Source organism: Vicugna pacos, chromosome 1 (assembly GCF_048564905.1).
Source record: "Vicugna pacos chromosome 1, VicPac4, whole genome shotgun sequence".
NCBI lineage: Eukaryota > Metazoa > Chordata > Mammalia > Artiodactyla > Camelidae > Vicugna > Vicugna pacos.
In genome coordinates, this window is record NC_132987.1 from 52,337,301 (window position 1) to 52,351,106 (window position 13,806).

Below are 13,806 nucleotides of genomic sequence, written 5' to 3' on the forward strand. Positions count from 1 at the left end.
TAATAAAAATGCAGATTTAGTTATACAAATACTGATTTTTGGAAAAACAACTGTGATTTTAAAATAGTTGACTATCTCTGTTGTTCAGAATGTTTTACTAATGCCTTTTCAAAACACTTAGAGACAATCTGTAACCACTGGAAACACCTTTAAAATGAGGCCTCAATTTCATGTGCCCAGACACATAAAAGTGAAAAGATCAGGTGGTGAACACAGTTCCTAAAGCTGAGCACCATCATTAGTTTCTCACTCTCCTTCCTCCCCCACTCCCACCAGTCCCCAATACCTCTCCTTCCTGTCCATCCCTTTCCATCCAGTCATTCTGCCATCTTGCTAGCTCACTCCCCCTTCACTTTGCACCTACCCTAGTGTAGAAGCCCCTAACTAGTCTCCCTGCCTCCTTTGTCCCACTCTTTCTGGTCCACCCTGCACACCACCACCAAGTCCATCTGGTTGTCATTTTCCTTCTCAAAACTTCCAATGGCCTCGTCCTGCTCACTGTGCCTAAACTCCTCAACTTGGTGGAAAACCAATCTGTTCCCAATTGTCTTTCCAGGTCTCATTTCTCACTACTAACTGAAAAGGAGCCTCACTCTGCTCTGGGCAGTCTGCATAGTCTGTTTCCCAAACACATTCTATTTAACACTTCAAAATCCATGGGGGTTAGAAATAGAAGCCAAGTCATTTACCCCAGATCACACAGTGAGGCAACAATAGAATCTAAATTTCAATCTAGGTTTGGGCTGTGTCCAAAGCTCTTAAACATCATCCTGTTCTCTCTCTCTGGAATGTCCCTCTTTGATCTACCTGTGGAAATTGTATCCAATCTTCAAAGCCACTTTACTCCTGAAGCTTTCCTTGTTTTTCCTGTCCAAAGTAAATTTTCTCTCCTCTGAGCTCCTATATTACCTTGTTTGCATATTTCACAAAATATCATGACAACAGAGTCACGTGATGAGCTTCCTGAGATTCAATGCATTGTCTTATGGCATTTTTGGTCCTTTATGGCCCCTAACACAGCTCTCTACACACTGCTGGCACTCAGCAAAGATCTGGTAAAGAGTGAGATGCTGCACTCACCCAACCCAACCACCATGAAAGATCCTCATTCACTTCAGCACAGAGATATCTTATCCCTGCCCCGAGCATCCTGCCATTCTCTTCTTCTAGTGCATCAGTTCTTGCTTGTTCTATGCCATGAGCTCTCTGCCAACTGCCTGTAATACATTGTGAAAACCTGGGAAAAACTCTGGTGCCTGGTAATGACTGTAATATTTAGGAAGATACAAATTATGATAAATAGGAATCATAAAGGAATCTTTGGAATCTGAAATGGGAACTGCAAAGCAAGATTCATGTCAAATTTCCTTTCAGGTCTTCTTACCCATTGTCTTTGTTTTATGTTGAAAGGAACAAGGTGGGAGACAGTGAGCAAGTGAGTACGAACAAATGCCGGAACAGGAAAGGGGAATAACTGGTCACAGCTACTCTTTCTCAAGAGACAAACTGCATTCTAGGAAAGGAAAACACTCCCTAGTTACAAGAAATTATGCAAGGAGCATCGAGCAGAAAGAGGAAATCAGGTCTAAACAGTAGCTCCCTTATTTGTCTCAGCTTCTATGCCTGTGAGCTAGGGTTTCTACCCTTCGATGCTTCTCTCTACACTGGGTCACACGACACTCAATGTAAGGTCCTCAACATGACTTGGAAAAGGCTGCAAGGACAAGATGAAAATGACCCATTTCACTGAGCATATGACTGCATCCAGGAATTCAGTAAAATTAGGCAGTGAGTTTAAAACAAATATGATGAGAATGAGGAGGAGGCACTTCTACCTGTTGCCCACCTCCCTGCTCACGCTCTTCTTGCTGCTCCTCACAGAGGAAATTGCTAAACTGGTAGGTCAATGTTTGGAATGCAGTTGAACCAAAGAGGGAGACCAGGTTCAACTCCCTATAACCCAGGAAGTTAAAGGCAGGAGTGTACAGTGTGGTTCTCCCCTCTCTGTCAGTGTCCTCCTTCTTGGCTACAACAAATATCCTTTGATTGAAATGAATAGTATCAGAACTAGAAATTCTACCAACATTACTTCTTGAGAACCTACTATGGGCTGGGCTAGGAATAAAAAAAGAAAAAAAAAGCATTGGCCTCTACTCGAGCAGTTCACAGTCTAATGGGAGAGACAGAAATAATTTCCATATACTATGGTGTTATACAAGGAACCCTCAGGGTTCTGTGGAAATAAAGAGTCTGTGAGAGCAGAACTGGGGTCAGGGAGGGTTTCCTTGAAGAAATGAGATCAGACTGAGGGCTGATGACTGTGCAGGAGTTAGCCAGGCCTAGAAGGGCGGGAAAGGTGTTCCTGCAGAGTGAACTGCGTGAGCAAAGGACAGAGACGTACAGCATCCTTCCCTCAAACCAACCAAGCCCAAGTCCTCTCGTGTCTGCGTAATGTATACAAGATTCTGGGATCAGAGGCAGAGAGGATGGGAATTGGTGAAATATAATTTAAATACTGAACTTCGAAGAAGTGGATCAAAAATAAATCCATAGCCTTCTCTGAAGAAGTAAGAAGGGTAAAAGACAAAAATAAAAACAAAATCTTAGAGTGGGTTTGATGAAAGCAAACAAATTAACTTCCTCATTTCTGCCGGTGGGATCAGATTCCAGGTGGCCTTTCAAAGAGCTGGCGTTTACCTCTGAATCATAAGAGGCAGATGGAAAGCAACAGCACACCCCTGGCTGTTGTCTAAACTGCTAACCACATAGCAGTTAAGTAACAGATGATATCATAAATGAAACAGATGCATGGGGACTAGTGCCTTTCCTGGCCGAGTCTGCTCTCCTGGAGAACTAGGTTTGGACTCCACGCCCAGCTCCATCTCTGTCTGTGAAATAGTTGTCACTGATATGAACTCTGTCCCACATTCCATTCCTTACAGACCTGGCTATTTATTGACTTAAATAGCATAAATATATGAGACCTAGGGCAGAGAAGGTAGAAGTAGCAGGTGCCCGAAAACATCTCTGTTATGGTCTCAGCTATTGGCACAGTTTTTATTCCTGGACTTTAAGTTCCCTTGCTCTGGGCCCTAGACTCTCCATCTGACAATGACAACTATAAAATCTACCTCTAAGTTCCCTGTCTATGGGAGATAAATTAAATAATTCTTAACATGGCTTGAGGTCCCTGAGCAGCAGCCAGGTGTCTGGAACGACAGGCCCCAGGAAAGCAGAATCACCTTTATCGAGAGCAATGAACCTGAAGGAACAAAAGCAGCACCACCTGTTCAATTTTTCATTCACTCAACAATGTTTATGAAGTATTTCCTATGTGCACACCATGATCAAAACCAATACTCATGTATCTTTGTTTTCTAGTTTCTTTCTACATCCCTTGTCTGGGACTGATGAATAAGAGAAACTGGCTATTACATACTAATGGGAACTGTGCTCATCTCAACCCAGTCCCACCACATGGGAAACTCAGAATAAAGCCCGTGACCAGGAAGGCAGCAGAGCACTGTGTTCAGCTCACCCGGGGATGCTGGTGAGGTAGGTCATGACATTCAGGAAGTCCTCATATGAGATGTGTTTGAACCCCACAAACTCTGGAAAAGTGATGATGGGGGCACCATCTTTCCCTTGGCCTCCTGCAACAAAGATAGAGGATCAAGATGTTAGCAAAATGTTTTCAGGTCACACCTCTGCAGGTAAGGGACTTCAACTAATATCAAGTCGAGATGTGCATCAGCCTCTTCTTTTTCCATCTATATTATTTCAGAGCAGAATTCAGGAAGGTCAACACTGCATTATTTGGAACAAGTCTCTCTTCTTCCTGCTTGTTCAGTGGTGGTGTAAGAATTCAATCCTTTGAAGATGGTTACTGTACAAAAGGTAATAATGATTTAATTATTTTAGCACAGGTAGAATAGTAAAAAATGCCAACACAAATACATAATATTGTTCTTCATTTTTGTAGTTAGTAAATATCAAAGCTAAAGGAGCACGGTGGTTCAGAAAGTTGGCTCTAAAATCAGACAGCCTGGTTCGAATTCTGCCTTACCACTTAATTTCTACGTGATTTTTGGCAAGGTACTTAAGTAGAAATTTCCTTACATACACATATATATCTATGTAATAGGAATATTACCTGTATCTACCTCAAAAGGTACTGTGAGGATTAAGTGAGAGCATATATGAGAAGCACTTTAGCAGAATGTTTATTATATATAAGTGCTCCGTAAAGTAACCACTGTTATGGTTATTATTCTTGCAAAGAGGCAATAATCAGCTGCCCTTCAATAACTCATAAACAGGGATATAACACACCCTACAAGAATAAAAATGTAAAATTAGTATTTAAACATTTAATTCATTGGTGTAGAGGCCACCAGAATAAATTAAATAGATTATATTTCCCAATTTCTTTGCAGCTAGGCATAGCCATGACTAAGCTCCAGCCCCATGGTTCCCAAACTGTGTACCACATACCTAGGAAGCCACAGTGAACTCACAGAGGCACCATGAATATCTTAAATTTGGGGGAAAAGTGCAATAGTTGGCATCTGTCAGACATTATGCTTGCTAATAGCTTGAGGTGGTTTACAATTTCAACATTAAATTACACTGTATTCTTTTGAATGCCACTGCATCTTTGTGAAGTTGGGGTTTTGGTGGCCGCTGGGATAAAAAAACAAGTGCAGTATGAAAATCATCGTGGAACAGGAAATGCGGGAAATGATGTCCAGCCTGACTGCAAGGTTTGGGATAACGGTGGTTCTGTAAGAATGAAAGTTAAACATTACTTTTTCTTTCAATTTGTGTGTATTTATCTTTCCAAACAGCTACTAAGTTGTCAGGACATATAGACTTAAGTTGTTTTAACTGTCAGGCATTGCTTTTGGTCAAGAAGGGCTGAGAAAAAAATGACTGCAATACTAAAGACCCCGAGGACTGAGGAAGCTGGGGAACTTGGGCTCCAGCCAGAGGGACATGAGCTGAAGTGCTGGGAGCACCTTCCAGGCTACGCCTCTGTAGGGAAACAGTTAGTGGAATAAGGCTCCCGAGGGAAGCCAACTACAAATGACCTCACGTATTTCATATATCTAACAAAATAGATGCAGGGTGTGGTTTAACGAGGACTGTGTGATTATTCAGGGTGTGAGATCAATGAAGAAACTACAGAAAAGGGAAACTCAGATAAGCAAAGGCTGCCAGCCATCTTACGGAGGGAGGGTCCTGGTCCACCACCTCAAAAATCCAGACCATGTCACCAGTCTGTCTGATGACCCCACCATTAGGATCATCCAATGCACGCTGCTGTTCTGAATCCATGCCTGAGAAGCATCTTCTGCTAATACCCTGATGGTTCATGTAAATTTGTTTCAAGGGAGAGAATGTGCTGCCAAGCAAACGTGAGTATTTGTATCACATAAAGAGTAAGTCAGCACTGTGGCTTTTCTATACAAGTCTCCTGTAAGTATTGTTACTATGAGTCTTGGGCTCTCAGAGACTAATTGTTATGGGATATCTGTCTGGATGACTAGTCATTCTTCTCTGGGAGATTCCTGTTTATTAATCCTGTATGCTTATTATAAATTTTTTAAAGAGACAACTGACTTCAATTAAAAAGAAAAGAAAAGGAAGAAAAAGATACCTGCAGATCAGATGTTTGTCAAGCTTTGACAAGGAGATTGAGCTACCTCATTTTGTTGACTGAAACAGTTTAGATCAGGATAATATCAACTTCCGAATAGTAAATATTCATCCTCTTTCTAGTTTCACAACTATAGGAAGTATCAGAGAAATGTGAATTAAGAGAATTTGCATCTCCAGTGAGACTAAATTTAGATGCATTATAACACTACACTAATTATACAAACAACATTTGCCAAGAGAATGGCTAAAACATTTCAAGGAACCAAAACACCATCAAATATTCACAAGGATATAATTACATCATTTAATGATTTCTACCTTTTTCACTAACTATAATTAAAGCTATTCATGCCTAAATGGAGAAAGATGGGTGAAGTTTTCTCATATCTTGGTTAATACAAATACTGAACATCAGAGAGGCCCTGAGGTTACCTGGGGACACCACCTGCTGCTGAACGTAAATGTCTGTTAGGCAGAGGCACCAAGGAAACGAAGCTGGGCCTGCCTCCACGCAGCAGTACAGCCACAACAAGGCATTCAGTGCCACCTTGCGAGGAAACGTGGAAGTGCAAAAGGAAGAAAGATTGTGACGAAGTCCCCTTCAAAGAAGATAAAGAAAACCAAACTCTTTGGAACTAAGTAAAATGGTGACTTAACAATATAAACTTCACTCCTCCTGGTATCATTTTTACCTGTATGTTACATGGTAGGGGACTAGCTTTACTGCAGAAAATAATGGCAAGTGCTTGGGATACATAAGACCATTCCCATAAGGGTCACGGTGTTGGCTGGCATAAGATGTGTGTCATTTAGAGGAGCACTTGGAACACTGGGAAATCCTATAGGAAGATGCTGAAGACCAACAGTGAGACAGAAAGTAAGGTAGCTACTGCTATTTGCCTCCCAATATCTATTTTCCCTTTCTCTTCCCCCAGAGAACTGATTTTAGCTCAGAAAATGGCAGTACCACTCCCTGGGAGGCACTTGGGAAATCTCACGGCCTGAGATACTATATAATCTTCCTACATAATAAAAAATTGTCCCATATCCTGTTTGATTTCCAAATGTTTTATGAGAAACTCAATATACATAAAAAATCCATTTACAGTAATCTGATCCTAGAATCTTTGTTTTACATATAATCATAAAGTATTTTAAAATATGTTTCCAGTTTTATTGAGACATATAACATCGTATTGGTTTAAGGGTTACAACAACAATTTGATATAATGTATATACTTCAAAATGATCACCACAATGAACTTAGTTAAAATTCATCACCTCATATAGTTACAATTTTTTTTCTTGTGGTGAAAAATTTTAAGATCTACTCTCTTACCAATTTTCAAATACACAATACAGTACTGTTAACTACAGTCACCATGCTACACGTTACATCCCCAGAACTTATTTATTTTATATCTGGAAGTCCGTACTTTTTGCCCCCTTTCATCCATTCCCCCATCCCCGTCTTTAGCAACAACCAACTTGTTCTCTGTTTCTATGAGTTCAGTTTTTTTAGCTTCCACATATAAGTGTGGAATCATAACAGTATTTGTCTCTGCCAGACTTATTTCATGTAGCCTAATGCCCTCAAGTTCCACCCATGCTGTCACAAATCATTAAGTATTTTTAAATGGTTTTAATGTATATTGAATTTCCCAGGAATTGCAATTACCCTATAAAATTGAGTGACGATTATATTCTACTTTGTTCAGAACTTTATCAACAATTGTTTACTATTTCAGAAAATCACTATAGGAAGGTCCCTCAGGATGTCTGATCACTCATACCACATTTCAGCATTTGCACCTGTTACATTCTTGGTGACTCCACATGCACAGGTAAGCAACTGACTACTTCATAATTTTTTCTAGTATAGCTAGAAATATACGTGGAAACACATTATTTTACTCTGCTTACTTTACCTTTGTTTCTCCTTCACATTACGGCTGTCCTTTACATTTAACTTTTTAACTTATTTAAGTATAGGCATAAATAAGGAGGGCGGTGGCTGTTCACCTTCTGGACACACAAATAATTATCCAGCTCCCCTTGTGGTTAAGTGTATCCACATGACTAAGCCCCGTTCAAGTCAATGGAATTCGGTGTGTACTGTTGCCAAGCTGAGACTTTTAAGAAATAGTATTCTCTAGGGAAGGGTATAGCTCAAGTGGTAGAGTGCATGCTTAGCATGCACGAGGTCCTGGGTTCAATCCCCAGTACCTCCTCTACATATAAAGAAATATATAAACCTAATTACCTCGCCCTACACACACAAAAAAACTAAATAAATAAATGTCACTCTTCAAAAAATAAATTAAAAAAAAAAGAAATAGTCTTCTCTCTTTCCCTGTCTGCTTTCTAGATGTAGACAATAAGAAGGCCACAAAATGGGTAACAGCAATAAGAGCCACAAAGTAAAAGGAGCTTTCATTCAAGAGCCTTCACGTGGAGAAAAGTTGTCTGCTGACCATGTATACCTGCTGAACATACATGCTGGACCGTTTTTCAACAGTAAGAACAAATTTCTGTTGTGTTAGTTTGAGCCACTATCCATACACCTTGGAGTCTGTTTGCTACAGCTGTATGGTGCACCCTAACTAGTACAAGTTAAGGTGCCTACACATTTCATTTCAGGATGGTGAGGCGTGCAAAATAAATCATTTGTTATAAAATGGAGGCATTCGGTCCAGTGTGATTGAGAACCACTATAGCCTGTGCTTCTCAATACAGTGGCCACAAGACACAGCTGGCTGCTGAGCCCTTGACATGTGACCAGTCCAAACTGAGATATGCTGTGAGTGTAAAATACAAACTAGATTTCTGAAACTTAGTACAAAAAAAGTAAAGTCTCTTATTAATAATTTTGAATATTGATGACATGTTGGAATAATATTTTAGACACACTGGGTTAAATAAAATACATTATTAAAATTAATTTCCTCTGTGTGTGTGTGGTTTTTGTTTTTGGGGGGTTTTTTTTTTGCTTTTTTAATATGGTTACCACAAAATTTAAAAGTACACATGTGGGTCACATTATATGTCTATTAAACAGCACTGCTCTGGACCTTCTAGCAGTGGTCCTCATTTCCCAGGTGCCAAGTTACTGGCTCCATCTCTGACTTAGGATGCTGGTTTTAACTATGGTTATTTCCTTGGCTTGACATTCTCCATTGGTTTGGGTGAGAACTTCCCACTTGCCCCTGGGAACTCCATCTCTACCAACCCTGGGCTCCACTGGTGTGCATATAGGGGGAAATGTCAGGGACTCTACAAACCTAAGAGTACTTTATGCCTTCATTATTAACTATTTCTAAAAGGATTAAATGTGTTGAAAGAGACAGAGAAAGAAAGAAATTTGGACAGTAATTCCAAGGGGAAGAATAATCATTAAAAGAAAAATAAAAGGATAACTTCTCATAATTAAAGGAAAGGCATTATGGCAGGTATTGATAAATAGCTAACTTATTCCCAGCTCCCTCTTCCCTGACCACCTTTCACTGTGACATTTAAAAAGTTAAATGTTTGCCTTCTCAGACTCCCTTGCTGCTAAGAATGGCCACATGACATAGTTCTGGAATGAGACATAAACAGAAGTCTATCAAGAGTTTCTAGGAAAGTTACTGCTCTCCTGGCAAAAGGAGCAGAAGAAGCCAACATTGGTCCTTTTCCTTCTTCCTGCTTTGGACACAGACTTAATGTCTAGAGCTGCAGCAGCCATCTTGGGGTCAAGAATTTAAAAACAAGAGAAACATCAAGAGACTCACAAAGATGCCAGTCTTAATGTTGATGAGTCACTGATCAAATACCAAGAATTTCTACCACTAGACCTCTGGTTATGTGGTTTAAAAAACAAACAAACACATCCTATAGGCTAAGTTCTCTTGCAGCCAGATGCTATGCTAGGTATTATCCTTAAAACAACCCACTTTACAGATGAGAAACCTACTAATTGTTTTGGAATATGAACCTAGAATTGTCTGAGTCCAAAGCCTAGAATGTTTCCATCACACTAACCTGGTTATATTCTCTTGCTTCCTAGCTAAGATATATCTTCGTCTTCCAAGGTCAGAGCCACCAGATGCCCCAGCCCTGGTTACCATTCCTGCTGATGGCTCCTGCTCACAGGCCTTGCCATTGGAGGCTTCAACCCAGCTGGCTACAAATCTGGGTCAGGCATCATGCAATGAGCCCTGCCCTCCCACCCATCGTGGGAGCACACTCACACAGCACAGCAGGCCCCACACTCAGGGCCTCACTGAGAAAAAAGGCTGCATCCTCTCCTTCCCAACATCCCTGGTTGATGGGGCCTCTTTCCACATCTCAGTGGAATCTGTAGAAGAGTCTTCACCCTGCTTGTCTGAACTGGGAAAGGAAAACTGCTGTGATTCAGAGCAGAGGCCACAGCTGAGCTGCCAAAGTCATGGGAAAAGACCCAACTGCAGAGATTTCTGTTTTACTACACAGGCACCCACAACAGCCTCGTTGCTGACATTTGCTGCCTCCGCCAGGTAAAAAGAGACAGTTAAGGATGAAAAGCAGGCTTGCTAATTCCAAAAAGGTGCTGACTCAGAAAACCTCATAGCTGCTGATAGTCTTCCTGACCTGCAGTGTTACAAATGCTACACAGCTAATCCATGCTTCTCTCTCATAAGAAGGGCGAACTTGAGGCAACATGCTGACAAAAGCAGCTCAGAAATGAAAAAATTATATTTGAAACAGTCAAAATGCCTTTCCTAAAGCAGAGGTATCCTCTTGGCCCAGAGTGAGTTTTCAGTCCTACGTCCTACATTAAAGAGTGACAATTATCTCTATTCCTGACTTAATTGTAGCATTATACACCATATTCACCGTGAGTATGGTCTTGGTTCCATACAAAAACTCCATGATAATTTCTGATATTTCATGATAACTTTTGGTAATATAATCCTAAAATAAACATATTTATGGGATTAAAATATATCAGGAAAAAAGGGCAAACATTTAGTAGGCAGTTGCAATACTAAGCATTTTTCATACATTATGTCTTTAATCCTCAAAATTATGATGATCTCCTTAATTACATAAATGTGGAACGTGAAGCTTAGGCAAGTAAATTACCCAAGATGATGCAGCTAGTCAGCAGCAGAATCTAAATCCATGTCTAGGGCTGTTTATGATCTTCCCTATACTATCTCTAAGAAATAAGAATAGAAAGAAACACCTCAATATTATTCTAAAAAAATAACTCTAATATTTAAATGCATCAGTTAATCAGTCACTGGACTCTTTCCCCAGATGAGTCATCATGTAATTTTCTATGCCACAATCACGGACTAAGGCATCTGAGTTTGGTCTAAGACTATAAGAATCCACCCCACCCACCCCATCATCCTTTCCAGACCTTGATGCCCAATGGCCTTGGGCCTTCTGTGACAGAGGGCCACAGCAGCAGTTGCCAAAAATCCAGAGGACAGTCTTCATCCTGCCTTTTGTTGTGCACTGTCCTAGGCTCACTGTGGGAAGCTATGACACTGCAGCCGCAGGAGGCTGGCTAGGCTCTCCCACCAGGGTCAAGATGGTGGTACCTAGACAGGGGATGCAGGGAGCAGAGCGTCCACTGTCCTCACAGGACAGACCAGGAAGACTTGGATAATTCCAACCTGAGCATCTCTTATGTTCTACTCTCTGTTCTGAGAGTTAGAAATATGAGCAGAAATTTTTTAAATAAACACCCCGTTCTTATCGAGCTTTCAGTGGCTATCTGAGCTGTGACCAACATCAAGGAAAGACCAAAGAATTCCCCAGAATGTTCTGAACTGTGTAAGATGCCCCCATCCAGGATATAACTCTAAGATGGGGAGAGGTACCCTAATCATGGAGATTACTTTTCTCTCAAACTCAGCAGGATGAAGAGTTTGGGGCAGATTAAGTAAGATTTAGAGAAAGGGAAGAAATGTGATATTTTTTACATCCCATATTGTAGAGTAAAATTCATACCAACTACACATTCTCTCTGTGACATAACTAAGATGACTTTGTTGCTTATTTCAGAACACATGTAAAAGGAGAGAGTGACTTGCCACCTTATTCCTCTGATATGTGTTGAGGACATCTAATCTTGCTATCCTATCCTTCCAAGAAAGGTCTAACTATAATGTAGGTTTGGTATGTACCTCAAGTTTCAGTAATTAAAGTCATGTCACCCTGGGCTAAGCAAATAAAAAAGAAGAGTATTCTAGTAACAACAACTTTCTTCTTAGGGTTATGCCTAGGCTCAGAAAATGTCTAGCCTTTGATTAATACTAGCTTCTCTTTATTCCCAGTCAAATGCTTAATGAAATCAATGTATTAAAATTAGATCCACAAGAGCTAAGAATAAAAGACAAATCTCTCAGAGAACAAATAACCTCAGCAATGTTCATGAACCCTTAAAACCAAGACTCTCTTAAGGTTGGATCTTGGTAGAACATCCAGCAAGAAAATTGGAAGAACATCATGGTGGCAGCTGATGTCAATAGTTATTTCTTTTTCTTTCCTCAAAATCTTTTCAGCTCTGTTCTTTACAACCTAAAAGAAATGTACTCCCTTGGGAAAGACCAAATTGCACCCAACAGCAAAAGGAGGGACATCTATGAGATCCCTCTCTCCTACAGCTGGATCGTCTTCATTCTAGTCCGGGGGAGGCTTAAGAGAAGACTGAGACTTGAGTAAAATGTTAATCAAGTTAAGTTCAAGAGGCTGAGCCCTCACAGCAAGACCCCACCCCCCAACCCAACAAAATCCAGAAATGCATATGAATTTGCCCCTTACCTGAAAGAATGGCAAATTGTCTGTGAAGTTGTTCAATTATATCCACTGCCAACAAAGGCCTGATTTCCTGCTGCATAATTTCATCTGCACAAATAAAATAAAAATTAGGTTAAATCTTTTCAAATTATAAAGAGAATTTAAAGGAAGAAAGGGAAGCTCCACTACTAGGGAAATCTGGGACTTATCAAGATATGGTTATGCACACATTCTCTTGAGGACTCAATTTCTGACAGGCATGGATGGATCTGAGTTTTGTGTGGTTTGACGCTTATACACATGAGCACAGAAACACATTTCTAGAGCATCTCCCAAGGCTTTAGGAGGGATCAAGGCAAGGAAGGGGCCCTGAAGTTTAAGCTTCAGTAGCTTCACAGTAAACCTGCTGGGATGGCTTCATTACCAAAGCAGATACTTAGGTGTCTGCCCACTCCTTTGGGTCTGCAGAAGGACACTTTAAACATAAACAACCTAAGTTACCAGAGTTCATCTCAAACTGGTTCACAAAATCAATCTGGGATTTATGAAGGTTCTTTGATTTTTGAAGACAAGGTCCTTCATTTCCTTCCTTTTTGCCTCCCTCCTTAGTCACCTCCATTCCTTCTTTTTCCCCTTCTAGAATACTTCAAGAAGCCTCTTCCCACTACCAAGCATGTTTAAGGAGGCATTTCTCCATTTTGCTAAATAAAGATGCTTCTTACTGCATAAAAGTTTATAGGTTTCCAAAGCAAAAATTCAAATCTTTCAACAATGTCCTCTAACCCCAGAGAGTGATTTATAAGCACTAAGATTTGCATCCTATCCATTTGGGGAAAGGATATTAGAGAGAGGAGAAAATTGAGTGGTAGCCCTTAGCCTGGGCTGGAAAGAAGAAGGCATTTTCCTGCTCTCTCTGCTTAAAATTTTATTATCCTCATTTAACTGTTTCCCAGGGAATCTCAAAAAAATCAACTGGTTATTGATTCTACAGCAGTTAAACATCTGGGTAGATTAAGGCACAAACCAAATAGCCTTGTACGCTGATGCTAAATGGGTATCTCCTATTGATTGGGCATGGAGTCAGTCAGAGTAATGTTATGATACCTTAATTTTGACCAATCAGAGGATTATATTTGGGAAGCTCCTCCCAGAGCCTTGGTTTCCACTTCTCAGCTTTGGTGTAAAGCTTAAAGGAGCTGATGCATATGAGGATGTACATAGTAGGTGCTTAGTAAATGCTAGTTATATCCATCACTCTGGAAAGGCCTTTCCTATATTTGCTTTCTGACAGTCTTTTAAGGGGTAGGCCAAGTGCCGCTCAAACACCGAGATCCTTAGTGAATTCTACCACTTTTTTTGGAGGAAAGCAGATAA

The 13,806-nt window shown here is 40.4% G+C and overlaps 1 protein-coding gene across 1 annotated transcript in view; it reads right to left on the minus strand.

Annotated features, from left to right (window-relative positions):
• The window catches only part of MCF2L2 (MCF.2 cell line derived transforming sequence-like 2), a 205,053-nt gene that overhangs the window by 158,468 nt on the left and 32,779 nt on the right, over nt 1-13,806 (minus strand). Inside the window, exons 2-3 of the mRNA XM_072962053.1 lie at nt 12,457-12,540; nt 3,539-3,653 (exon numbers count right to left, since the gene is read on the minus strand). Coding sequence (XP_072818154.1) covers nt 3,539-3,653; nt 12,457-12,540 — 199 coding nt within the window. The remainder of the gene's footprint in view (nt 1-3,538; nt 3,654-12,456; nt 12,541-13,806) is intronic.